At 40.8% G+C, this 26,208-nt stretch overlaps 1 protein-coding gene across 1 annotated transcript in view; it reads right to left on the bottom strand.

The window, feature by feature from the left end:
* Rnf175 (ring finger protein 175) overlaps positions 1-26,208 on the bottom strand; it is a 59,724-nt gene that overhangs the window by 28,457 nt on the left and 5,059 nt on the right. Inside the window, exons 2-3 of the mRNA XM_005400926.2 lie at positions 15,348-15,385; positions 12,234-12,375 (exon numbers count right to left, since the gene is read on the bottom strand). Of these exons, the coding sequence (XP_005400983.1) occupies positions 12,234-12,375; positions 15,348-15,385 (180 nt within the window). The remainder of the gene's footprint in view (positions 1-12,233; positions 12,376-15,347; positions 15,386-26,208) is intronic.

Here is a 26,208-nt window from a genome sequence, read left to right on the forward strand (position 1 = left end):
GATGTAAAGAATTTGTATACATAATAACACCTTCGGTATACAAAGCTATTCATGCATACTGTATTGTGTATGGACTCCTACGTGTTTTTTTCTAATTTCTTTTCCTTGGTGAAATGTAAACTCTCGCTCAAGCAGCAAGTCACATGGGCCCCCATCTGTCATCTATTGGCTTAACTGTTCCACGCTGGTATACACACACATATACACACACATCAGAATTGCTACACCTCTGCCCCGAGGGACAATTTTATCCACTACAGAAGAGCGGTGCTGACGTCCAGCTCCTTCTGCTTGAATCTTTGGACTCTGCGCATTTCCAAAGTTACTTAGGTCAGCAACCTCCCAACCTCTTCAGGGAAATTGTTTCATGCACTTGTAATACAGTCAGATCCTTTTGTCACAGTCTCCATTTCTCCATGGGATTCCCCAATCTGACTTTAAACATTTGCATACTTTGAGGTCCACTTTTTGTACCACACAGTTCTATGGGATTTGACATTCCCAAAATGTGGTATCACACAGACTAATTTCACTGTCATAAGAAAACCCTATTTCCACGTTCATCCTTCTCCTTCCCTCCAAAACACCCCAACCATGGATCATGGTACTGTATAGCTTTGTTTTCAGAATGCCATGGAACTGTGCAGCATGCAGCATTTTCATACTGGGTTGTTTTAATACTATGGTTTAGATCTAAAATGTCCCTGAAAGTCTCATGTATTTTTTTTATTTTTATTTTTATTTATTTATTTATTTTTTCCAGTACCAGGAATCGAACTCACGAGCTTGCGCTTTCCAGGTAGGTGCTGTGCCGCTGAGCTAAATCCCCAGCCCCAGTCTCATGTATTCAAAGGTTCGGCTTTTGGAAGGTGACTGGATCATGAGGGCCACAACCTTACAAGTGGATTAGTCCACTGATGAGTTCACGGCTCAGTGCACTGTTAGGAGGTGGGGCCTGGTTGGAGAGAGTAGGTCAGAGGGACTGTGACCTAGAGGAGTGGATACCTGTTCCCAGATCTTCTCTCCTTCTGTTTCTTAGCTGCCATAGGTTGAGCAGCTTTCCTACACCATGCCTTGCACCAGGCCATTCCACCACACCACTTCTGCCTTGGAGTCAGCTAACCATCAACTGAACCCTTTGAAGCCATGAGCCAAATAAACCTCTCCTTCTTAAATTGTCAGGTATTTTGTCCCAGTGATAGTAAAGCTTTCCAATACACCCAGGTTCCTCCACATCGTTTCATGGATTGACAGTATCTTTCTTTTTATTGTGGAATAGTATCCCAGGGCATGGATATACCCGTTTGCTTGTTTATGTAGCTTTTACAGGACACCTTGGTTGCTCCCAGTTTGGGATGATTATGATTAAATGTGCTGTAAATATTTATATGCACGCTTTGTGTGAATGCAGGTTTTCGGTTCAATTAGCCTGTATCTGCAAGAGTGATTACTGGATCATACGGTAAGGCTATGACTAGCTTAGCTTTATAGGAGACAGCCCTGTTGCTTCTGAAAGCGGCTTTCCAGTTAGTTCTACATTTGCAACATGGAAGTTCCTGATTCTTTATGTCATCATCCATATCTACCACTGTCTGCTTCCTGGATTTTAACCCTTCCAGTAGGTATGTATTTCTATCTCATTACTGTTTTAAGTTGTAATTCCTATGATGTTGAATTTCTTTTCATATGCTTGTCATCTGCAGATTCTTTTGATAAGGTAGCTTTTCAAACCTTTGGCCATTTTTACATTAGTTATTTCTGGTATATTTTAAGTATATTTTGGATATAATTCCTTTATCAAATATGTGATTTACAAATATTTTCTCCCAGCTTGTGATTTTAAAAATTCTGATGGTAGTATCTGTCTTAGTTACTTTCTTGTTGCTGAGACAAAATATCCAACACCCAAAGTTAAAGAAGGATAGGTTTATTTAGCTCACAGTTTGTAGAGGTTTCAGTCCATAATCAGCTGGCTTCAAGGCAGAGTGGCTTCACTGAGAACATTTCATGGCGGCCAGAAGGTAGCAGAACAAATAAGGGCCTTAGTGTCTTTCTGCCCCTTTTTTCTTATCCAGACTAGTGAGATTAGGGAGGTGCTAAACCAATCAGTGACCAATTTAGTAATCATACACCCTTAATCCCAGCATTGTACCATGAGTCAATCACTCACTCTAGATCTAACCACCTCTGAAAAAGCCCACTTATGACTGCATGAGGCTTGGTGGTGGTGGGGACACCTAGACATGCCAAACGGTATCTTTCATAAAATGGTTTTCCATTTCAATAAGACCCCAACTACCAATTTTTTTTTCAAAGTGTGCTTTCAATATCACATTCCAAAATTCACTGCCAAGAGCAATTCGCCTAGATTGTTTTCTTCTAAATGTTCTACAGTTTTAGGTGTAAGATCCATTTTGAATTAATTTTCATGAAAAGAATAGATTTCATGTCATTATTTTTTTTTACTTGGAATTACTCTATTTCCCTTTGTTGAAAAGACTTTCTCTGTTGAATTGTTTTTGCTCCTTTTGTCGTGGATGAGTTGACATATTTGTGTGAGTTATTTGTAGGTTCTCTATTCTGAGCTAGGGAGCTACCTGTTCTTTAGGTAATACCTAAAGAATACCACACTGTATTGCTTACTAGAGTTTTACAATAAGACTTGAGTTTGAATAGTGTTAGTCCTGCCACTTTCTTCTTCTTCAGGGTTGTATTGTATATTCTGGGTCCTTTGCTTTCCAGGCAGACTACAAAATCATGTTACTGATATACCAAGTATAGCTTGTTGGAATTTTACACACTGAATCTATAGATTGGGTTGGGGAGAACTAACATTGAACAATTCTGAATCTTCCAAGCCGTGGATTTAGAACATCTTCCCATTTATTTTAGAGCTTCTCAGCTTTCTGCATGCAGATCCTGCATGTATTCTGTTAGATCTCTCTACATATTTCTTTTCTTTGGTGCTATTATAAATGACGTTATGTTTTCATTTCAAATTCAAATTGTTTGACGTTAGTATAAGAAAGCAATTGACTTTTGTACGTTAACTTTGTGTCTTACAACCTTGCTATAATCACTTCTTAGTTCCAGGAATTTTTTGTTGATTTTTTGTAGGGGAGGTCTCATAAGACATTCCTCATTTAACAATGGAGTGGAGCACCTGTGATCAGGTCATTAAATGAACTGATTGCTAAATGAGGAACTGTATACAGTATACACATTACAATATTCAGAACAAACAAATGGCCAATAGCAACTGCAACTTAATGACTTTGCTTCTATTTGCATAACTTTTACATGCAGTACTGTAATGTATAACAGAACAGAAAGCTCCAGTACTGCACCATGCAATCAGCATAATTTACAGTGCTGTATAAACAAAGTGTATGCACAGAGAAAGACATTAAGGCTCTATCAACAAGATGTACAGAGTTGTACAAAAACGATGGGTTTTAAGTCTGAGCTGGGTGGTAAGTCTGAACAATCATTACACAGGTAGGTCCTTAAACAAGGACTACATGAATAGATAACCACATCATCTGCAAACAAAAAGTTTTATTTCTTCCTTCTCTACCTGTATACCTATTATTTCCTTTGCTTCTCCTATTACACTAGCTAGATCTCCCAGAATAATGTTGAATAAGATTATTAAGAATGGGCAGTCTTGCCTTTTTTGTCTTAACAGGAAAGCATCCAGTTTCCCACCATTAAGTATGGTACTGTAGATTTTTCAGGAAGCTGTCCCTTATTCTTAGTTTTTTTGGGGAAGTACTGGGAATTGAATATAGGAACTTTGCATTGAGCTACTTTCTAAGGCCCTTTTTATAAATCTTCTATTTTGAGTCAGTGTTTTGTTAAACTTCCCAGGTGAGCAAGGACTTGAACCCTTCCTACCAGTGTATTGGGATTGTAGGTATTTGCCACTGTGCCCAGTTTGTTGAAAGTTTTTAAATGAGCGTAGGATGTTGTCCAGTGCTTTTTCTATATCTATTAATATGATCACATGACTTTCCTAATGTGATTGATTATGTGAATTGTTAACTGAACTTGCCTTTTGTCTGTGGGATACATTTCACTTTGTCATGGTGTATAATTTTCATAAATTATTGGCTAATATTGTATGTAAGATTTTTGCACTTGTAAGACATATTGGTCTGTAGTTTCCTATGTTGGAATGTCTTCATCTGGTTTTGATTATGAGAGTAATTCTGACCTCAGTGAAAGAGTTTACTCCCAATTCAGGGGAGAGAGGGGAGAGAACTGGTATTTCTTCTTTAAATGATTAGAAGATTTTACTGGCCAAACCATGTAGACTTCAAGCTTGCTTTTTGGGAAAGTTATTAATTATTGATTCAATTTTTAAACATACACATAGGCCTAATTCAGCTAATCTATTCATTTTTGTGTAAGTTTTGATATAGTTTGTGTCTTTCAAGGACTTGGTTTATTTGTTCTAAGTTATCCAAATTTGTGCATATAGTTTTTCACAGTATTCCTTTATTTTTCTTTTATGTCCATGGAATCAATGACTTTCTCTCTCTCTCTCTCTCTCTCTCTCTTTCTTCCTCCATCTCTTCCTCCCTACCTTTCTTCCTTCTGTCTTCTCTCTCTCTCTCGCTCTCTCTCTCTCTTTCTTTTTGTCTTTTTGAGACAGAGTTTCACTATGCAGTGCAGGTTGGCCCTGAACTCACTTTGTGGCCCAGGCTGGCCTTGAACTTGTGGTGATCCTCCTACCCTCAGCAGGGATTATAGGCAGAAGCTATCACACCTGGCATGATGACCTTTCTTCTTTCTGATACAAGTATTTGTTCTCTCTCTCTTTCTCCCTCCCCGAGTTCACTAAATTTATTGATCTTTTCAAAAAGCTGCTTTTGGGTTCATTGGGTTTTCGCTATTGATTTCCTATTTTTAATTTCACTGACTTCTTTAATTTGTATCTCTTTTCTGCCTGCCATAAGCTTATTTTTTCTAGTTTCTTATGGCAGGTTCCTAGATTATTGATTTCAGATCCTGTTTCCTAACGTATGCACACAAAGCTGTAAATCCCCACCTAAGCATGCTTTCACTGCATCCCACAAATCCTTACAAGTTGTATTTTGATTTTAATTTAAGTTATTTTTAAATTCTTGGAGTTATCTTCTTTGACCCACATATTGCTCAGAATTGTGTTGTGTAATCTCCAAATATTTTATGATTTTTACAGCTGTCTTCTGCCATTAATTTCTAGTTTGTGGGCTAAGAACAGTTTATGTGATTTTTATTCTTTTACATTTATTTTGCTGTATTTTATGGCCCAGAATGTGGCTTGTCTTGAATGTTCCATGGGATGTTGAGAAGAATGTGTACCCTACTGTCATTGGATGAAGCATTCTATAAATGTCTACTGCAGTAAGTGGACGGATGGAGATGTTTGGTTCAACTCAGTCCATATTAATTTTCTGCCAGCCTGATCTTTCAACTTCTGAAAGAGAGGTGTTGAAATCTCCAAGTATAATACTGGATTTGCCTGTCTCTCTTGCACTGATTTCACTCTTTGCCTCTACATTTTGGTATTCCTTTGTAAGGTACATACATGTTAAAAATAGTCACATCTTGAAAAGCTGGCCTGTTTATCAGTATGGAATGTTCTTCCTTATCTCTGATAGTTTTTCTTCCCCGATGTCTGCTTAGTCTGACATTAAATAGGCAATCTAGTTTTGTTTTCATTAGTCTTAGCATGACATATCTTTCTGTAAACTTCTACTTCTCACATATCTATATTTTTATATCAAGTGAGTTTCTTACAACATACAGTTGGGTCTTATTTTTCAAAGCTACTCTGAAAACCCTCTGTACTTAATTGGCTTATTTAGACCACCCAGATTTGGAGTGAGGATTGATACAGTTGGATTTTACCTACCATATTTCTAGCTTTTATTTGTTCTTTGTTTTTTCCTCATTCCTTTGTCTTTTCTGGTTTTAACTGACTATTTTATAAGATTCCACTTTTTAGGATACAGTACTTTAAAATCTTTGTAGTGATTTTCCTGGAGTTGAGATTATACATTTACACCTAATCAGTCCTTTCTCAAATAATATTGTACTATTTCATGTTAGTGTAGATAGTTTATAACAGAGAAATCTCAGTTCCCCCCACCCCCAATATTCTATCCTACTCAATTCACTTATCCTTATACTATGATCACCCAATTGATTGTTACTATTGCTACTCTGGACAGTTTCTGAGTAGGTCAATTAAGAATAAGAGAAAAAAATTAATTTTGTCTTCATTTATCTTTTCTCTGACACTCTCTCTTTCTTTAAATAGATCTGAGATTCTGACTTACATTGTCTTACTTGTTTCTGAAGAGCCTGTTGACATTTTCCACAATCAGCTGTGTAAACGGTGAATACCTTTATTTTGTGTTTGTTTGAGAAAGTCTTTGCTTCTCTTTCACATATGAAGGAAACTTTCTCTGGACATAGAACTCTAGGTTGTGGATTTTTCCTCCCTCATGTTAAAAATTCCACTCCACTTTCTTCTTGCTTGCATGGTCTATTAGGAGAAATTGAATTAATTCTTATCCTCATTCCCCTATGTGTAGGGATTTTATTTTTTTCTCTGGCTGTTTTTAAGATTTCCTCTTGTCTCTGGATCTGCGCAATGGGAATCTGATTGGCTTAGGTATAGGTTTATCGGTATCTCTCCTATTTGGTGGAGTGCTTGGGTCTGTGGTTTGGTGTCTGTCATTAGCTCTGAGCCACTATTACGTAAGTCAGTGATGGTAAACCTTTCAGAGATCTCAGTAATACAAACAGCCCACGCTGGCACGCATCCCACAGGCTCACCACCATGGCCGTAAGTATCTCTTGAGCTCCATTAACTCTTTCTTCTCTTGATATTCCAGTATGTGTTATACTTTTTGATACTGTTCCACAGTTCCTGGATATTCTTTATGTTTCATTCTTATTTCTCCTTGCATCTCAGTTTGGAAAGTTTCTGCTGACAATACCTTCAAGCTCACTGACTCCTTCCTCAGTCATATCTATTGTATTGATGGGCTCATCAAAAACATTCTTCGTTTGTGTTACAGCGTTTTTGTTTTATTTCTAGTACTAAATTTATATTGTTTTCCTTTTCAGTTTTATGTTTGTTTGCTTGGTTTTTGTTTTTGAGACAGGGTCTTGTTATGTGGCCCTGGCTGACATTGAACTAGCAATCCTACCTCAGCCTCTCCAGCGCTGGGATTACAGGTGTGCACCACCATACCCAGCTGTATTATATTCTTTCCTAATTTTCTCTTCTTTGTTTACACGACCCATCTGTTCTTGTTTGTGGACTACTTTTTCCATTAGAGACCTTGGCATATTAACCACAGTTACTTTATTTTATTTTTTCCATGCTAGGAATGGAATCCAGGGCCTCACACACTAGACTGAGCTATATCTCTCAGTCCTAACTATAGGCAGTAATTTATTTTAAATCGCTGGTCTGATAATTCCAAAATCTCTGCCATATCGGAGTCTGGCTGTGATGGTTGCTTTGGCTCTTCAGACTGTGTCTTTCTTTCCTTTAATCATGACTCTTATTTTTGGCTGGAGAGCAGGTGATATTTCAGGTAATAGGAATTGAAGTAGACACACTAGTGTGAGGTTTGGTGTTAATTTAACTAGAAGTTGGGCTGTGTTTAATGTTTGCCATAGTGTTAAGTGTGAGAGGCTTCAATTTCCACTGGTGTCTTTTTTATGTCCCTCCAGTTGTCTCTGGGTTTCTGAAAAACTTCTCAGAACCTGAGCTTTGCAGCTCTTTTAGCTCAAACTTGCTCTGATTGGTCAGGATACCTACAGATCCACAGGCAAGGTGTGCGTGGGGGCAGCAGAATGTTCTGTCCCCCTGTGGTTGTCTTTTTATGCCTCTGTCTCTGAGCTTTGACCTTCACGGTGTTTCTCAACACTGTGATTTCATTTTTGGTGGTATGGGAAGGCTAGACAGAGGTGGAGCTAGGTAATTTCTCCCTCAACACTGGATAAGCTTCTGGTGAAATCTTCCCTCTCGCTGTTTTGGCCTTGTTATGGGGCACACTTTGGGTCTAGTTCAGAATGACCCAGAGTGTCTTCCTCTTGCCAGAAGCATCAGTTTTTCTTGGCTCTTCACCATGAAGACCTGGTAAGGTTCCCGGAGGGAAAACTTATGAAAACGCGAGATGTCTCTATGACGGCGGCTGCCAAGTCTCTCACCCTCACCGTAGTCTGGACTCCACATTTAGAAATTCTTCCAAGCTCCTACCAGCCCACGGCTCTGGCTGCTTTTGCTCCCAGGAAGCAGATCTTACCTGAGATCGCCTGCATTCACCTGTCTCCACAGATTTTAAGATGGTTTTCCCTGTGACTATAATTTAATAGAAGATGGGTTCAAGAAAAGTTTCTGATGTGTGGTTTGCTCAGCTCTTTTCTTATTACAAGATAGGAGTGATGCCTTCCACAGTTTTTACGTGTTTGGGATGAAACCGGATGTTCTTCCTATTTTTTTCATATTCTATCATTTTAAACACCAGGGAATGGAGGTTAAGTGAGACAGATCTTCTGCCTCCTACATAAATGCTTCTCCTTTCATCATCCTGATTCCAGTTCCTACTAATACATTTTGCAAAACCAGCCCAGGGAATTGTCCTCAAAATAGCATGTGACAGAGTAGAAGGTTGTGAGAAGGCAGGATATACAGGTGCACCGATGTGAAAAAACAGCCAAAATCTTCTAATGGAGAATGTAGACCAATGGTTGAGTGGTCACTGTAGGTTTACAAAGCATCTAGAAAAGGATTCTTTTATTGGCATACTCGTTTTACAGGATACTAGCACAAATGTTAGAAATAAGCAATATCTCTTGAACACATTCAGAGCCAATTAAGGTTGGCTTAAGGTTATCAGTCACTGCTACAGGTCCTCACAGGAAAGTGTTTTTGAATCACAGCTCTGAAAGACAAGTTCTTATCTTGGGTACTGTCATTTTGCAGATAAGGAAACCACGGTTCAGAGATATTTAGGAAGCTTGTCCTTATATGACAGCAAATAACTAGTGCTACTGAATTCTGTTCTCTCTGCAACTAATTAGTTATATGAATTTGGCCAATTTCTTTAAACTCTCTGAACTATACTGCACAAAGGGAAATAAAAAATAATCACCACCACAGGTTAACCTAGCTAATGTACCAGGAGCACTCTTTGTGGCTATAATAGCAATTCATAAAAATTTATAATATAGTAATCTTATATATTACAGTAATAATTCTATTACAAGTTTGTTATTATACTAATTATAATATGAGTTTGTTACCAATATGGAAATAAACTTTACTATATGATCCCTTACAGGAAAAAGCCATAACCCTGATGAATCTTATTCTTGTTCAGAGGTCTCAGTAGCTCTGATAAACTCCACATAACCTTGGAGCCAAGAGAAACAATTTAAAAGCTAGGTACTCTCTGCTTTTTGTTTTGTTTTTTTTTGTTTTTTTTTGTTTTTTTTGGCTTTTCTCCGGTACCAGGAACCGAACTCATGACCTTGCGCTTGCCAGGCAGGCGCTTTTGCCGCTGAGCTAAATCCCCAGCCCCAACTCTCTGAATGGGCTATGAAGGCTGGTATTTATGGAAACATGCCCATCAAATCCCAGTCCCAAGGCGTTCCATAGGGTAACGCACTGGGTCCAGATTTTTTGAATTATGGTTCATGGCAAGTACGGTAAGAAAGCAGGGCTAGACTAAGCTACTGGCGCCTTGGGGAGCATTTCCAGCTCCAGTGGTTGCAGGTATCCCTGGGAGCTCCTGAAATGGCTGTGCTCTGACAAGGGACTCTGGAGGCTCCACAAGAAGGAATGCAAAGCATAGACCCAACGCACGGCTACAACACGGGAAAGCTTTGCTCTCACCATGAGCCAAAGAGGAGTAACAGAGACAACAGGGGCTACTCAGCGTTTTCTCCTGGGACACTGTCAGCAATAAAGGGACTGATGGACAAAGAAGTAGGAAACATCCCAGAGTCCTACCAACTTCCAAGCAAACCCAGCAGAGTCCCATTGGGACCACCATCTGTTCTGGACTATGACAGGAACATATGACCAGACCTGCATCTGTTCTGGACTATGACAGGAGCATCTTCATCTAGGCTCTTGGCTTTGTCAAAATGCCAGGAAGGAGAGGCATGATCACAGCGACTTATTTCCTCCAAGGCGATCCTAGGGACCATTGAGCTCATCTCAGCAGCTAAGATAGAGGAGCAGTGTGGTGGAGGAGACAGAAACTGTGGCCTTATGGAGCAAAAGTTGGGTGACTGAGGACAGTGTCTCTGGGGAGGCACTCCAGGCAATGTAGCCTACACAGGGGACAAGACCCCTGTGTAGACAGACCTCTCAGCAGGCCAACAGGTGCCAGGCCGAGGGAAGTCTGCATGGCTCAGTGAGACTGAGTCAGGAGGGTCAGAACCTCAAAGGGCCACAAGTACTCAAGGGGGCTTTGGGTATAGCCAGGGTGTGGGTACCACACTTACTGGTGCAGCAACATGTATCCTCAAAGAGTTGATAAGATGAAGACGGATTCTTTGGCATAAGCTACCTCCAGAATCCTGAAAACATGGCCGGAGGAGGGGAGTGACACGATGTAGCCACCTAACTTCCTTTCAAGGGCAAGGACTGTCTGTGCAAAAGCCACACTTGTGTTACCATGGAAACAAGACTTTTTTGTCTAATCCAGAGGTAACTATCAGTTATGAAGAGAAGAGAGAATAGATCTATGCACTAGTTCCTTAGGGATCCAGTTTCACGTTGGGTGTTTCTATCTTAGATATTTCCACCTTGAAGGTAGAAAAAGTGTAGTTAAGATTTACACAGGGAGCTTTTCTTTTTTTTTGTTTGTTTTTTTTTTTTTGGTTTTTCTCCGGTACCGGGAACCGAACTCACAACCTTGCGCTTGCCAGGCAGGCGCTTTTGCCGCTGAGCTAAATCCCCAGCCCGGAGCTTTTCTTTGATATGAGACTGAATAGTGAAATCTGATTTTAGTTTCATTCATTTAAAAAATTATCCCAGGACAATATAAAGTGTATCTATTTTAGTTGAGAAGACAATGGTGACATAGTAAGAAGTTCATGTATTGTTTTAAAAAATAAAACAAGATCCCCCTTTCTCATTAAAATAATAAAAATCACCTAATTTTATATATTATACAGAACTGAGAATCCCTTCAAAGGGTGTGCTCCACAGGAAGTGATGTTCATAAAGAGCAAAAATAAAATACAGTACTAGTCCTGGTCCAACACCTCATGTGCTGTCTTCTTAGACAGTGACTGCTGTAATGCCCAGCGCCATTGGAGTGTTCACTGCGGACCTCCTCCCTTCACAGCGTCCCTATGACTTAGGTCATGCTTGAGTCTAAACCAGTGGTTCCCCAAGTGTGGACCCAGGACCAGTGGCGTCAGCCTCAATGGGGACTTGTTAGATAAACAAGTTATCAGGTCTTTGTTGAACCAGAAACTTTGCAAGGAGACTCTGAAATGGGATTTGACAAGCCCTCCTGGTGATTCTAATGCACCTCACGACCCGAGAACCTCTGCTTTGCACACTGCAGTGGGAAGGTCATAGACGCAAGAGGGACGGGGTGGGACTCTGAGCCCTGCCTGAGATGGGGGGAGACGTGCTGGTGGACATGGTCCAGTGAGACAGCTCTATGAGGGAGAGATTTTGCTTTGTGTTGATGGGGTCAGTGTGGCATTTGTTTTCTGTGGATATGCAAACCATTTGTGGCAAAACTATTGCTAATAATAATTATTATTTATTTATTGCTAAGAAATAGGAGACAGCCTCAGTCTTCTGTTTTTGTCTTCCTAATCTTCCTTTCCCTGGACCATTGGCAGGTGTTCGTGCACACTCACTTGCCTCCAAGACAAAAGGTTTACCTACTCCAAGGCCCCTCCTGGCACTATGGACACACAGGCCATACACTTTTCATTGCGAGGAGCTGTGCTGCCTTGTAGGAAGTTTACCCGATGCCAGTAGGAGTTCCCCACCCTTTTCTGTTCCCAACTAAGGTATGACAATCAAACATGTTTCTGCACATTGCCAGGTGTCTTCTGGAGGCAAAATTGCACCTGGCTGAGAACCACTGCCAAATCCCTCTTTCAAAGTCACCAAGAAGGCAAACAGGAGCAAAAGGACACCCAAGCCGACGAGCTGGAACAGGCTTCCAGGGGCTGGGGCGACTCACATTGTAGGACTGGCTGTGCCTCTGTCTCCACTGCACCAGCACCACCTGAGCGATGACCAGGGCGCAGAGGAAGATCAAGATCATCTCCACGTGCATGGACTCGTGGCCCCGGTGCGTCCTGTACAGCTGCTCCTGCTGCAGACTGTAACCGGCAAATGAGGTCATCTGAAAGGGTCCTCAAGCCTCTCACATTCCACAGAACAGAACAAAACGACAAAACAACAGCCAAACAGCAGGCAGGACTCAGAGGAAGATGAAGGTTTCAAATGTAGGTGGTGCTAGGTTTTGATGACAAAGTCTATCTTGCTTTCTTCCCTTTGTCCTAGGATTGGGAAGAGAATAGCTGATTCTATCAGCAAAACCAATGCTGTCAATCCCACATGATTTTGACCTGAATCTTATTTCTTTATTCTCTTTCTCCCCCACCCCCCTCTCTCTCGCTGTGGTACTGGTGATTGAGCCCAGGATCTTTGCACTGAACTACATCCCCAGCCCCAGTGTTTTATTTTGACAGTGTTAAGCCAGCTAAGTTGCCCAGGCTGGGCTTGAACTTGCAGTCTTCCTGCCTAATTAGTCTTGTCTCTTAAATTAAGCAGCGAGGTGAGGCTAAGAAGACCTGACAGGCCCTGGGAGACTCGGGCTCCAGTCCCCGATTTGCTGCTTCACTGCTTCATATCCTTGGGCAATTCACTCCTCTTTTCTGAGCCTCAGTTTCCTCCTTTATAAATTCAAGATAATCCCTCTATACCTCCTGGTTTTTATGACACGATACTGCAAGGCACATGCTCTTTTATTTGTACCTATATGAAAAATAATGACCATTATTAGGCATAGTCATATAAAATTGTCACTTTTGAAAGTCAAGAACAGAAGAGCATTGGTAATTTCTAGAACTTTCTACTACTTTCAAATGAAAGGGTATCCTGCTGATGGTGCCTCTGCTGAAGGGAGAATATTATCCAGGGACAAGAAAAAGCTCCACAGTGAGCAGTACGAGTTGTTATATAACTATTACCGGGTGTGGCTGTTGGGGAGAATGCGCCTCTGTGTTTTCTTTAACATGACAGACATTCAGACAATAGCAGGATGCTTCAGTTTCTAGTTGGGGAGTTAGTTTTGCACTGGTAGAAAAAGTCACTACATATGTCTTGCGCCTTAACTTCCTAGACTAGAAATGACCCTGAAGAAAACCTAAAGCGATGGTTCTTGACCTTGAGCTTCAGTTAGAAATCACTGAGGAGATTTTAAGAAATCCCAGGGTCCAAGCTGTACCCAGGATTGATTAAGTACCACTGCTGTGTGCCGTGGGCTAAATCATTTTCCCCTGCCCCGAATTCCTAGGGTGAAGACCCGGCCCCTCAGCTCCTCAACCTGTCAGTCTAAACTTGCCAACTGCTTGATGCCCACGTTTAGTCTCCAGAATTCTGAGTAAATAAGTTCCTTTTGCATCAGCCACCTGGCTGTGGCACTTGGTGAGGGGAGCCTTAGCAAACTGACACAGATTCCCAAGAGGGAAGCTAGGTATCACTAATTAATTTTTCAAAATTTAAATTTATACCTTAACTGGTACACAAAAACTGTACATACCAATGGCATACCGCATGATATTTCTGTTTGTATCTACCTATGTCTATGTCCATCTCTCTCTACATATATACATATAATGTTTAAATGTTTAAAACGTCAATAATTGTAAAGCTTCCTATATGACTTTAAGGAGCAACTAAGATTGAGAACCGCTGGTCCAGAGGGAATGAGAGAGAGGCTTGGAGTCATGCTTAGGAACAAGGGGAAGGATTCCGAGTGTTGCGAATTGCTTTCTAAATATCGGCTAATTGCTGTTTCACTACAGTGAGGCACCCTCAGTCACAGGATCCCTTTGTTTCCACTTGTAAGTAGCTACTGCATACAGATAACGAGGGCACCGACCAGAAAACACTGTCCAGGAACATTCTGTGTGGCAAGGCTGGCACCTTTTAAAGGCACGTGAGGGCTATGCCTACTAGCTTCTTTCTCTACCAGCATTTCCAGAGCCTGGAAGCACTGAACGCCTCAGGAAGGGCCCATCCAAATCCCAGGGGCGCCCCCTGCTGGAGAAGATGTAGAATTGAGCCCACCGAGCCTGTAAATTATCCTGCTGGAGTCCAGGTTCCCTGCTGGACTCTTAGAAGGCTGATGCAGAAGTACATAGATGCAGGGAAACTCCTTCACCGATCAAGTGAAGAAGCTGAGGCCAGATCCTGGAAGCGACTTAAATAAAACCATATAGATCTTAATCTCTATTGGAAGCTAAATCTAGAAGACAAAAATGGTTTGTGGAAGCTCACATCAATAAAGAATACATTCACTCCCCCAAAGAAATGGAAAATGAGGAAAAATGAAAAAGGTACAAGAGCTTAGTTATGGCTTTTGCTGCCATAAATCCAAAATGATTATTTAATATTCTATGTATCTAATGAACTTGCAACTCAGGCCACGTGGAAAGAAGAGTGAATTCATGAATTTAAAGTAGGACTTGCACAGGCAGAAAACAAAATATTATTTATGGTATTAATCTATCCTGCGTGTACATGCACACATATGTATACACACATAGATAATTAGCATGCATCTCAAATGGGTTAACTTATGTGGAAGTACTTTGAAAAGTATAAATTAGTATCCAAATGTAAGAAACATTGCTTATTTTGAGTAGGAATACATTGATAATTGATTATTGTCAGGCAAAAAGTGAGGAACAGTTCATTTTCATTTCGTGTGCAGCTCACAGTTCCCTGTGGCCCCACAGTAGGTCCCAGCATGCAGAGGAAGTAGCACATAAAGAAAACCAGATGTATCATGCGCCTATAATAAATATTAACTCGATCCCGCCATATTTGGAAGACTGTATTAATCTAGCTTTGTGGGACTGTATAGATTACACTCAGGAAGCTGATGAAATCCATGCAGTTTTAGTCTACAGTATCTTTATTATATAGATACACGTGGCTATCTTTTCTCTGCCTTTTCTCTCTTGGGGAATTTACAAGTAAAATGATAAACTCCAATTTCTCAAACTGCTAAGATGGAAATACAATTTCAATTAAACAACGATAAAAGATACCAATCACTTACTTCCATGCATCATCTTCAGAAAGCTTTGCGTGGGAAATCTGAAAGAGAGGATCTTTATTAAAATTTCCTTACTTTCTTAGCTTGTATTTTATTTTATTTTTGGTTTTTCTCTGGTACCGGGAACCGAACTCACGACCTTGCGCTTGCCAGGCAGGCGCTTTTGCTGCTGAGCTAAATCCCCAGCCCCTCTTAGCTTGTATTTTAAAGCACTATATGAGAAACTCAAACTACAAAACCCAGTAATGTTCTCTAGTGAGAGAACAGTTAAGGATAAAAGCCCTAATAAAATAATTTGCTGACAGAACAAAAACAAATGAATAGCAACAAAACATCAGCAATCAGGTCACTGTCAATAAACATGTGGTTTTGCTCCTAGGTCAGACAACCAGATGCAGCTCCATTCCTGCGTTTTGGATTTGGCAAAGTGGCCAAGGTTACAGAGTCTTCCCGTAGACACTGCCACTCTGGCATCTGGGATATCATGTGTGAATCCCATGCCCTGAAAAAAAAATTATTTTGGTGCTGTCTTAAATGACGCCAGTGAGTAAATGTTCCTCCAAGTTCAAGGTTTTAGAGACAGACAGACCGGAGCTGTATGTGTTGGGAGCACTGCTGACCCTCCTGGTAAGGAGGCATCGACACTGACCCCAGGGCATCGACACTGACCCTGGCCTTGCACCCTTGCAGATTGAGCTGGACAGTATGGAGCCTGTTCCTAGGGTGGTGTCCAGCCCTGTGCTGCCTCCCATCGATTGCTGCTAATCCAGCATATTAGGATTGAAACCTGTAAGTCCAATCAGTGGAAAGACATAATCTCCATGGAGAGCAAAGACAGCTGACTCCCCAGTCCAGCAGTGTTAAAAGACACAGACAGCTAAAAGCCCCAAGGATGATAAAGGAGAGGAAAATAAAACATTTGTTATACAAATCTGGTATTAACCATATCTTCTCCCCTATTTCTTCTTTGGATGGTGGAAGTAATTCAGAGAGATAGAAAGAAACAAATGCCATCCATGGTTCTGCCTAGGACTCCTCTGACTGGAGGTAACCAGATGCATAAGCTCATCCACACTTCTGCCAGAGGCATGAGGGACTCCCTTAGAGGAGACAACAAGGCTCCGGATTACACAGGTTAAGTGTTTTGGCTTAGGCAGCATTTGCACAACAGTGCTTCCGGGGCTTCCTTAATGATACCATGAAAGAGGAATTAGGTGGTGCAGTGTTGATACTGGCAGCTTCTGCTGCTTCCTTGGCTCCAGGTAATCCCACTAAGTAGGTTCCCAGTACTCAAATGGAAGTCAGAGTAGCCGGGCTCAATGTCAAGTTCCAAGAATAGAGGAACTCTCAGGTAATACCAGGACCTGACTCTCCTTTGTTTGAGAGATTGCTGCTGCTGACTTCTGCTTTGGAGGAGGAAACATGGGATAGGTTTTGAACTATGAACCATGTGGCCATCCGGCACCACCAGCAATCAGCAAGCTGACTGGTTCTTTGGATAGTGACCTTGGGGATATCACTAACATATTGTCTTGGTTACTTTTTCTCATTGCTGGGACAAAATACCTGATGCCCAAAATTAAGGAAGGAAAGGTTTATTTCACTTACAGTTCATGGAAGTTTTAATCCGTACTTGGCAGATTATAAGGCACAGTGGCACATGGCAAAGAGCTGCAGCTCAGGATGGCAGAACACAGCTAAGCAACAACCACACACCAGGGCGGAATGGGGGAGGAATGGCCTCAAGCACCCTTTTCCTCTCCCTTACATATGCAAACTATCCACTCCAGGGCGGGTGCAGCTCTCACACCCATATTCAAACTCTAAAAGCCTGCCCCATGTCCGCATGAGGCATTGGGGGGACACATAGACATAAACCATAGCACATATGTTTATCTCTATTTCCTTAATAGTCACTGCAGATTGATACAATAACTGTTTACGTCTACCCCACTGGACTATGGTGAGCATAAGACAATATATGAGAGTTTTATATAGAAGGTGCCTAATTCAAGAACCAACTGTCTTAATAAAAATTATAACCCATAAGACTCCCTTCTTTGAGCTCTTTAAGGCTCCTAGGGTCTGATGTTAAAATTAGCTTAAGCCAGAGGTATGGTAATGTATACCTGTAATCCCAGCTACCTGAGAAGCTGACGCAGGGGACTGCAAGTTTGAGGTGATCTGGGCAACCAAGACTCTGTATCAAAATAAAAAAGAGCTGGAGGACAGCTCAGTGGGCTTACCTGACACATGCAAGCCCTGGGTTATCCCCTGACACTGAGTTTTTACTTATGTTGACAGAAAAGTTCCATTTGCCTTTTACTAGTAATATAGCCCTGAGCTTACTTGTCTCCAACTATCCACGAGAATCTAAATCCTTACTAATGAGGTAGGATGATATTGTTTTGAATACTAGGAAAGATTAGGAGGTAAAAATCATAACTGAAAAAAAAAACTTCCCATTAAATACAAGCAAGAATTTCCTTAGGTAAAGTAGATTAAAACTATTATTTCCTGGATATAAAATAATGACTGTGTTCATTACTTTCTGTTCTTGGTACATAATGCTAAGCAGGCACAATCCAAAGGAAAATGGTTTATCTGGCTCAAGGTTTCAGAGGATTCAGCTCATGGTCAGCTGGCTCTAAAGCAGAAACATCGTGGCAGAGGGATTAGGGACTACTGCTCACCTCAAAGCAGCCAGACACACAGAGCAGCAGAAGATCCCCAGGGGAAGGTGCAGAAGACTATGTGTATCACTCAAGGTCACTCTCCCCTGGCTCACCCAGACATAGAGTGCTTCACTAAGCTCCTAAGCACTCTTGAGGTAATCAAACTGACAGTCAAAATTAGCCATTACAATGACCATGATGATAGTTCTCAAGATATCTCTTTTCTAGTTATAAAAAACAACTTCTTTTTTTCTAGAAAAGGGTCTACTTTTAGTGCAATCTTTTCCAATATACAGTAAAACCTTGGATTGTGAGTACTTTGTTCTGCAAGTGTTCCTCAAGATGAGCAAACAATTACCAAGTTTAACCTGATAAACAAGTGATATCTTGGAATATGAGTGGTACATGATGCTGAATGTCGCTTGATCACAGCGGACCCATTTGTTCCCCTGCCCCAGGATTGTGGATGGTCATCTCCCAACAGCAAGAGGTTATGGAGGAGCTCTCATCTGCTGAGGAAGAGGAGAAAAGGGCAGAGGATTGAGGAGATATGTAAAATGAGGGAAACAGTGAAAAATATAGAAAAGTACCACCTGGATAAGGCTGTCCTAGCGCAAGCAATGAATCTGTTTAATGACAATGCAACGTCACATTTCTAAGAAATCTTCAAAAAGAACAAAGGCAAGTGTCATTGTGTAGGTTCCTTGTTAAATTTGCACAGGAAGAAGATTCCATTGAGTCAGTAGATAGTGATTTCATTAGTGATGTGAAAGTCGTCCTGCACAATAGCCCTCCTCTCTCTTGTCTCTCTCACACTAGCCACGAAGGTTTTCAAAGGTTAAGTGCAGGTTAAATTATTCTTATATTTTGCATTTTATTTATTATTTTATATTATATTAAACTATTGTAATCACTTTTATATGAATACTTTTGGGTTGTGGAACAAATTGTCTGAGTTTCCATTATTTCTTAAGGGGAAATTTGCTTTAATATACAAGTGCTTTGGATTACAAGCACGTTTCTGTAACAAATTATGATCACAAACTAGGGTTTTACTGTATTATTTGCAAGTCCATTCAAGACTTTAAGAGGATTAACTTTGGAAATGAAAATGACACAACAGTCACCCATAAGGATAAGCATAAAAGGATAGCTAGGAAAATTCAGAAGACCAAAGAGCCTTCCATACTCTGAAATCCATGTAAAGCCACAGAAATCAATGGAAACACAGCATTGGCCCAGGGGTAGGAAGATACATAAATAAACTGAACACAGAGTCTAGGAATAAACCCAAGTGAATGTGAAAAATGAGTCTCTTCAAATCAGTGAAGAAAATATAGATTGTTCAATAAATTGTTCAACAAACAGGCAATTGGTGAGGCATTTGAAAAAAAAAAAACTGGATCCATCCATACGTCATTCCTTCAGAATAAATTCCAGATGGATTAAGTACTTAAATGTAAGAAGAAAATCTTAAAAGTGCTGGAAGAAAACAAGGCTAACCATTTTTATAACCTGTGGAGAAGGCATTTCCATATATGATGTGGAGCCCAGGAATGATAAAGCAATATAGCTGACAGATTTTTCAGGACATTCAAATAAAATGTTATAATCATCTCCTTTCAAAAGACAAACTAAAGAACGTACCATAACCTATGTGAGGGGCAGAAAGTTAAGGACCTAAATATGAAAAGAACTTTTACGGTATAGTCAAAAAGAGATAAATGTTCCAAAGGATAAAATATATAAATAAGAAATTCACAAAAGAAATATACCGATTCCTATATTTATGGGAAGATGTTCTTCAAGCTCACTAATTATGTTTAAAATAAAAAGGCAAGAAGCAGCAAAGTCTTCCAGTGAAACACGATAACTGAGTATATGCATTTACTTCCTCTCCTTCCCCAAACACTGCTGGGATAACAGCAAAAGAGCAAAAATAGCACAGATCTCCAAGTACACAGAGAATGGGAGGGGAGTCCGAGCATCACTTGGAAGCCAGAAGGCAGATGGTGCTGTGCAAACTGACACCATGGCAGAAACACTGACACATGCAAGTAGCGGGAAGTGCAAAATGAGCTCACATTGCGAGTTCTCCCTGGGAATCCCAGCCCTGCCAACACACATATTCTGGCTTCCATTTCTGTTGTAAGAAACTAACAGAGATCTACTCGTACTTCTACTCTCATGCCCCAAGAGAGCTGTGCTAGCAGCCAAGCTTGCAGCCAGAGGCACAGATGGGAAGACGGGGTCCTCTGTAGCCTCTGGGTCTACCCGGCTGAGCAGTTCATGGGTGGACCCGCAGGCAAGGATCTCAGAACAGATTGGCTTATAATAATTAGACACGTGGCAGAGGCCTCCATTTCCTTTGGCCTGGGCTTGTTAGACACAGCTGCTCGCCTGGTTTAGAATACCCGTGGCCAGGTACACCTTGGCATGTGGAAGACCAGAGGATCCCTTTCCAGGAAAACCATCCAAGCCAAGAGACAGACCTCTAGATATGGACATCCTTGCTCTCCTTCTGAAAAGGCCCATCTGGAGCTTCTCGGTCAGCTTGCCTGTCAGTAAGCCCTCTTTGCTAGCAAAAGTCCCCAACAGTGTTGCAATATCTCCCCTTAGTGTGAGTGAAGAGCCAAAGGTCACTAGATGTTTGCGACAGGAGAAGGTTCCCATAATGATAAGGACCCCATGCTTTCAAGGCTGTAGCAAGGAGGGATTAAAAATGGCAGAATAAGACTGACCACAAAACACAGCCTCTCTAGGAACCTCAAAACAACTTGGTGGCAAAAAAAAAAAGATCTCTGGGAATCAAGAGGGAGTTGACAGTGAGACTAGAAAATACAGAGAAGCTGGAGAAACACAGAAAAATGTGGAAAAAATAATGAAGCAGTAGGGAAAGGAACCCTGGCTCCCAGGGAAGGGGATCTGTCTCCACTGGTACAAGGTAAGTTCATGGAGAAACAATGGACTAGGCTATCATAAACTGCAAAAACAGCATGGGGTTTTAATCTGAAAGTGAGTCTTTCTGTATAGCAGGCTAGAATTGGAGAAGAAATCCAGTGCAGTACCTACAAAGTTTGAGAGTTTTCAAAACAAGCCTTACAGGCAAGAAGAGCTTGGAATGAAGTGCTTCAAGTCCAAAAGAAAACAATTTCCAACCCAGACTAATCTGTCCTGCAAAACTATCTTTCAAAATTGATGGGGAAATAAAGTGTTTCATACCACCAAACCAGCACTCCAAATAATTCTCAGAATATTCTAGGAAGAGACAATGGAGCCAACAATGCCAAAAAAGTCTAATGGGATGAATACACTAGGAAAGATGGGCAGTTAAGTGTGTGTGTGTGTGTGGGGGGGGTCAACAAAAAAGAAAATAATGTAATGAAAGGAATAAGTCAGTAACTTTCAATAACTCTCAATGTGAATAATCTCAACTCTTCAATCAAAAGACATAGATTTGATGAAAAAACAAAATCCAACTCATGCTGTATACAACACATACATTTAACCCAAAAAGAAATTCAGACTAAAAATTAAAAGGATGGAAAACAATATTCCATGTAATGGAAGCCCCAAAACAAGCAGGGATAGGTATCTTTTTTTTTTCAGACAAAGTGGACCTGAAGCCAAATATCCCACTATCACAAACAGATCAGCTAGACAAACAAATAAATAAATAAATAAATAAATAGACACAGAAGTTTCAGAGTTGAATTACACCTTGGAAAAAATGTACTTAATAGATACCTACAGAGTGTTTCACCACCACCAACAAAATATACATTCTATTCAGCAGCACACGAAACTTTCTCCAAAATAGACCACATGCTAGCCCATAAAGCATGCTTAAGTAAATACAAAAGAATCAAAATTATCCCATGCATATTATCAAATCATAATGCAATGAAACTAGAGATCAATGGTAATAAACCTACAGAAATTATACAAACATAATGCAGAATAAACGTGGAGATTAAACAATTTGCTCTTAAATAATTAATGGGTCACAGAAGAAATCAGATAGTTCCTAGACATCAATAATACCACTACAGTACACCAGAACCTGTGGGATAAAAGCAGTCTGAAGAGGAAAGTTTATAGCTGTGAATACCCACATCAGAAAAACAGAGCAAGCTCAATAAATAACCTAGTGATGCACCTTAAAATCCTAAAAAAGCAAGAAAAATACAAATCCAAAGCTAGTACAAGGAAGGAAATTAAAAGATCACAGCAGAAATTAATGAAATTGAGTCAAACAAAATAATACAAGGACATCAACAAATTGAAGAACTGGTTCTTCAAAATAATAAATAGATAAAGCCATTCTTACCAAAAGAAGGAAAGAAAATCCCCATATCAATCCAGTTAGAAATGAAACAGGTGAAGTCACTACAGAGACCACCAAGATACAGAAGATTATTGGTAATTATTACTTTGAAAACCAGTAAACCAATAAATTGGAGAATCCAAAAGCTGTGGATAGATTCCTAGATACGTATGAATTACAAAATCTGCACCAAAAAGACATAAAACCTCTAAATAATCCAATAATAGGTGATGAAATAAAAAAAAACCCCTACCAATGCAGAAAAGCTGAGAAGCCAATGAATTCATCATTGAACTGTACAAGAATTTCAGGGAAGATCTAATGCCAATGCTTTTCAAACTTGTTAATGACATGAAAGGAAAGGAGCACTTCCAAAGTCATTATGGATGCTAGTATTACCTGATTCCAAAACTAGACCAGAACCCAAACTACAGGCCAATATATTTAATCAACATAAACACAAAAATCCTCAATAAAATTCTAGCAAATGGAATGCAACAACTCTCAAAAAATCATGCATCAGACAAACGGGCATCATTTTAAGGGTGCAAAGATGGTTTAACATATGCGTTACAGTTTATATCTAGATGTCCCTCCAATAATTCCTACACTCATAGGTGGGACTTTTGAGAGTGACTGGGTCATGGGTATGTGTGTGACACTGGATTAGTCCCACAATGAGTGTATATAGTGTTGGGAGGTGAAGCCTGGTGGAAAGAGCTGAATCACTGGGGCATGGCCTGGAAGGATGTGTCCTTCCTACTCACTTGAGCTGTCTCTGCTTCCCGCCTGCCATGCAATGAACTGTTTCTCCTCTCCCTTCCTCTCCTCTCCAAGCCTCTCTCCATACCTTGGCTTAGAGGCAGCTGAACATGGACTGAAACCTCTACAAACTGTGAACCAACATAAATCTCTTGTGGATGTTGTGTATTTTGTTTCAGCAACAAGAAAGTAACTAAAGCAATATGCAAATAAATACGTGTAATATAGCACACAAACAGAAGGAAGGACAGAAATTGTATGGTCATCTCAGTAGATGCAGAGAAATCCTTTGACAAAATACATTATCATGACAAAACCCCTGAAGAACGTAAGTGTAGAAGGACCTTACCTCAATCTGATAAAAGATATTTGCTAACAATCTACTGCCAACACCATATTAAATGAAGAAAAGCTAAAACTTTCCCTCTAAAGTCAGAAACAAGACAGGGATGTCCACTGTCATCATTCCTGTTCAATATAGTGCCAAAACATTAGCCAGAGAAATCAGCAAGAAATAGAAATGGGAGGAATCTATCTATCTATCTATCTATCTATCTATCTATCTATCTATCTACCTATGAAAGGAAGAAATCAAATTATAATTACTTGCAGATGACATGAGCCTATACAGAGAAGACCCCCAAAAATCCTATCAAAAGACTCCTAGAATTAATAACCAAATTCAGTAGTGTAGCAGGATACAAAATCAACACATCAAAATCAGCAGCATTCCTATGCACCAACAGTAAACTCACCAAGAAAGAAATTAGGAAAATGATACTATTCACCACAGCATCAAGAAAAATTAAATACTTAGAAATTAACTTTACCCAGAAAGTGAAAGACCTCTACAATGAAAACTAAAGTCCTCTGAAAAAGGAGTTTGGAGAGGATATCAGAAAATGGAAAGATATCCCTTTTTCCTGGATAGGCAAGATCAATATTGTCAAAATGGCCATACTTTCAAGATTGATATAATGGAATTCTAACTGAAATGTCAAAAGCATTCCCCACGGAACTATGAAAAACAATCCTAAAATTCATATGGAAACAGAAGAGACTCAGAATAGCAAAAGAAATCCTGTGTAATAAGAGCAAAGCACGAAGCATCACAACCCTGGACTTTAAGTTATATTACAAAGCCACAGTGATAAAAACAGCATGGTACAGGCACAAAAACAGACACATGGATCAACGGAACAAAGTAGAGGATGCAGAAAGAACCCCAGATACATTCTGCCCTCTGATCTTTGACAAAAGAGACATGGTCTTGCTAAGTCATTAAGTTGCCCAGGCTGGGCTCGAACTTGCAGTCTTTGTCACCAGCCTGGCTCACGTCTTTAAGCTGGCCAGAACTCATGCTTGAACTCCAGAATCTTCTATGTGCCTCTTACAGGTCTCCACTTGGCTGTCCCTCAGGTATGTAAACTGATCTACTGCTACTGGACACATTAATTTCCTCCAAGTGCTCCCACTTCATTGTTGCCTGTCTCAGTGTCCCATCTACCCAGCTGCTTAAGCAGAAACCTGGGCCCAGGTCTTGACCCTAATGTGTACCTTCTACCTGTTACCCTCTTGTTGATCTTACCCTCTAAGTATGATCTCGCACAAATATCAACCTCTTTCCATCCTTTGTAGCATTTACTCATCGAATTTTTCATTCATTCATTCATTCATTCATTCATTCATTCATCATGCCTTCTGTGTGCTAGGTACAGGCTGAAGAGCTGGCATACTATGGTAAGAAAGACAGGCAGGGAACTGAGCCTGTGTTCTAGAGGAAGTAATGGACAATATACAAGCCAACAGAACAACTGCCTGACATAGTAAATTCTATGAAAAAATGAAGTGTATGATTGTAAATATCCAGCATAGGAAGGGGCTGCCACTCTCCAGGGAGGGCAGCTAGGCAGGGCTCCCTGAGGCTTGAGGACAGAGAGAGACAAGCAGGCTGGATGTCCCCTCATTTGGGGCCTTGCCTTTACTCCTTCCTTCTTCACACAGTAAGGGCAGTCTCATGAAAATCAGACGATCATGCTAGGTTCTTCCCGCTTGAACTCCTAGTCCTCAACAAGGCTCACAAGGACCGTGTCCCGGCACGCCCTCGTGTCCAAGCGCACAGAACCTTTCTGTGCACTGGACACAGTTCCTTCACTCTGCTCATCCTTAGGCCCCCACATCCTCCAGGAAGCCTCTCATGCTGCTCCTCTCCCAGTCACTGAGGCACCCTGCGTACTGTTACTGGACCACAGGCATCCTCGGTAAGTAAGGGCTGTCTCAGTGGGCTGCACCCTCAGCCCTACAGATAATATTTATAAATCACCCTGTCCCTTTCTTACAAGACAGTCTGCTAGCATGCCTGCACCAATCTAAGTTCTTAAAAGATAGCTAGTGTAATCGTTGTTCCCACTTGTGATCTTTTTTTTTTTGATTGAAACTTGTTTGAAATCTCTAAGTTCCAGGAGCACATTTCAGCCTGCCTGAACTTTGTCTCTGGAGTTACAACTCTCATCAATGAGAATCAGTTTCTTCTACCAATTTGTGCCTCTGTTGCCCTTCAGAGCCAACCACGGCAAGGCTGCAGATGGAAGGGTAGTAATCTCCCTGAAGGCAGGGAACAGTTTTGGGGAAAAAAAATTTATTTTTTCCTCTTGGGAGAATTCAGAGGCTTGGGAAGCTGAGCTCGGACAGGCACATGAGGGAACACCCAAACCCGTGAGCTTGCACTCCAACTTTGAGGCCTCTCAATGTCCCTGAGGTATAACTGACCTAACAGATGGCAGGACGAGAGCTGGGGAGGGAGGTGTCTTGGTTACTTTTCTCTCGCTGCTGAGACAAAATACCTACTGCTCAAAATGAAGGAAGGAAAGGTTTATTTAGCTTACAGTTTGTGGAGGTTTCAGTCCATACTTGGCTGGCTCCGAGGCAGAAGGTAGCAAAGCAACAAGAGCAAAGCGGGGGTGAATGGTAGCTGAACAGCAAAGCAGCCAGAGCAAATGGGAGGAATGGTGGCAAGCAGCTTCTTTCCCTCCCCTACATTGTAAACAGGCTACCCCCACCTAAGGGGCCTGTAGCTCTCACATAATCTCCATGCCCTCCT

The sequence above is a fragment of the Chinchilla lanigera genome, unplaced genomic scaffold (genome assembly GCF_000276665.1).
Source record: "Chinchilla lanigera isolate Chin_1 unplaced genomic scaffold, ChiLan1.0 scaffold00070, whole genome shotgun sequence".
NCBI lineage: Eukaryota > Metazoa > Chordata > Mammalia > Rodentia > Chinchillidae > Chinchilla > Chinchilla lanigera.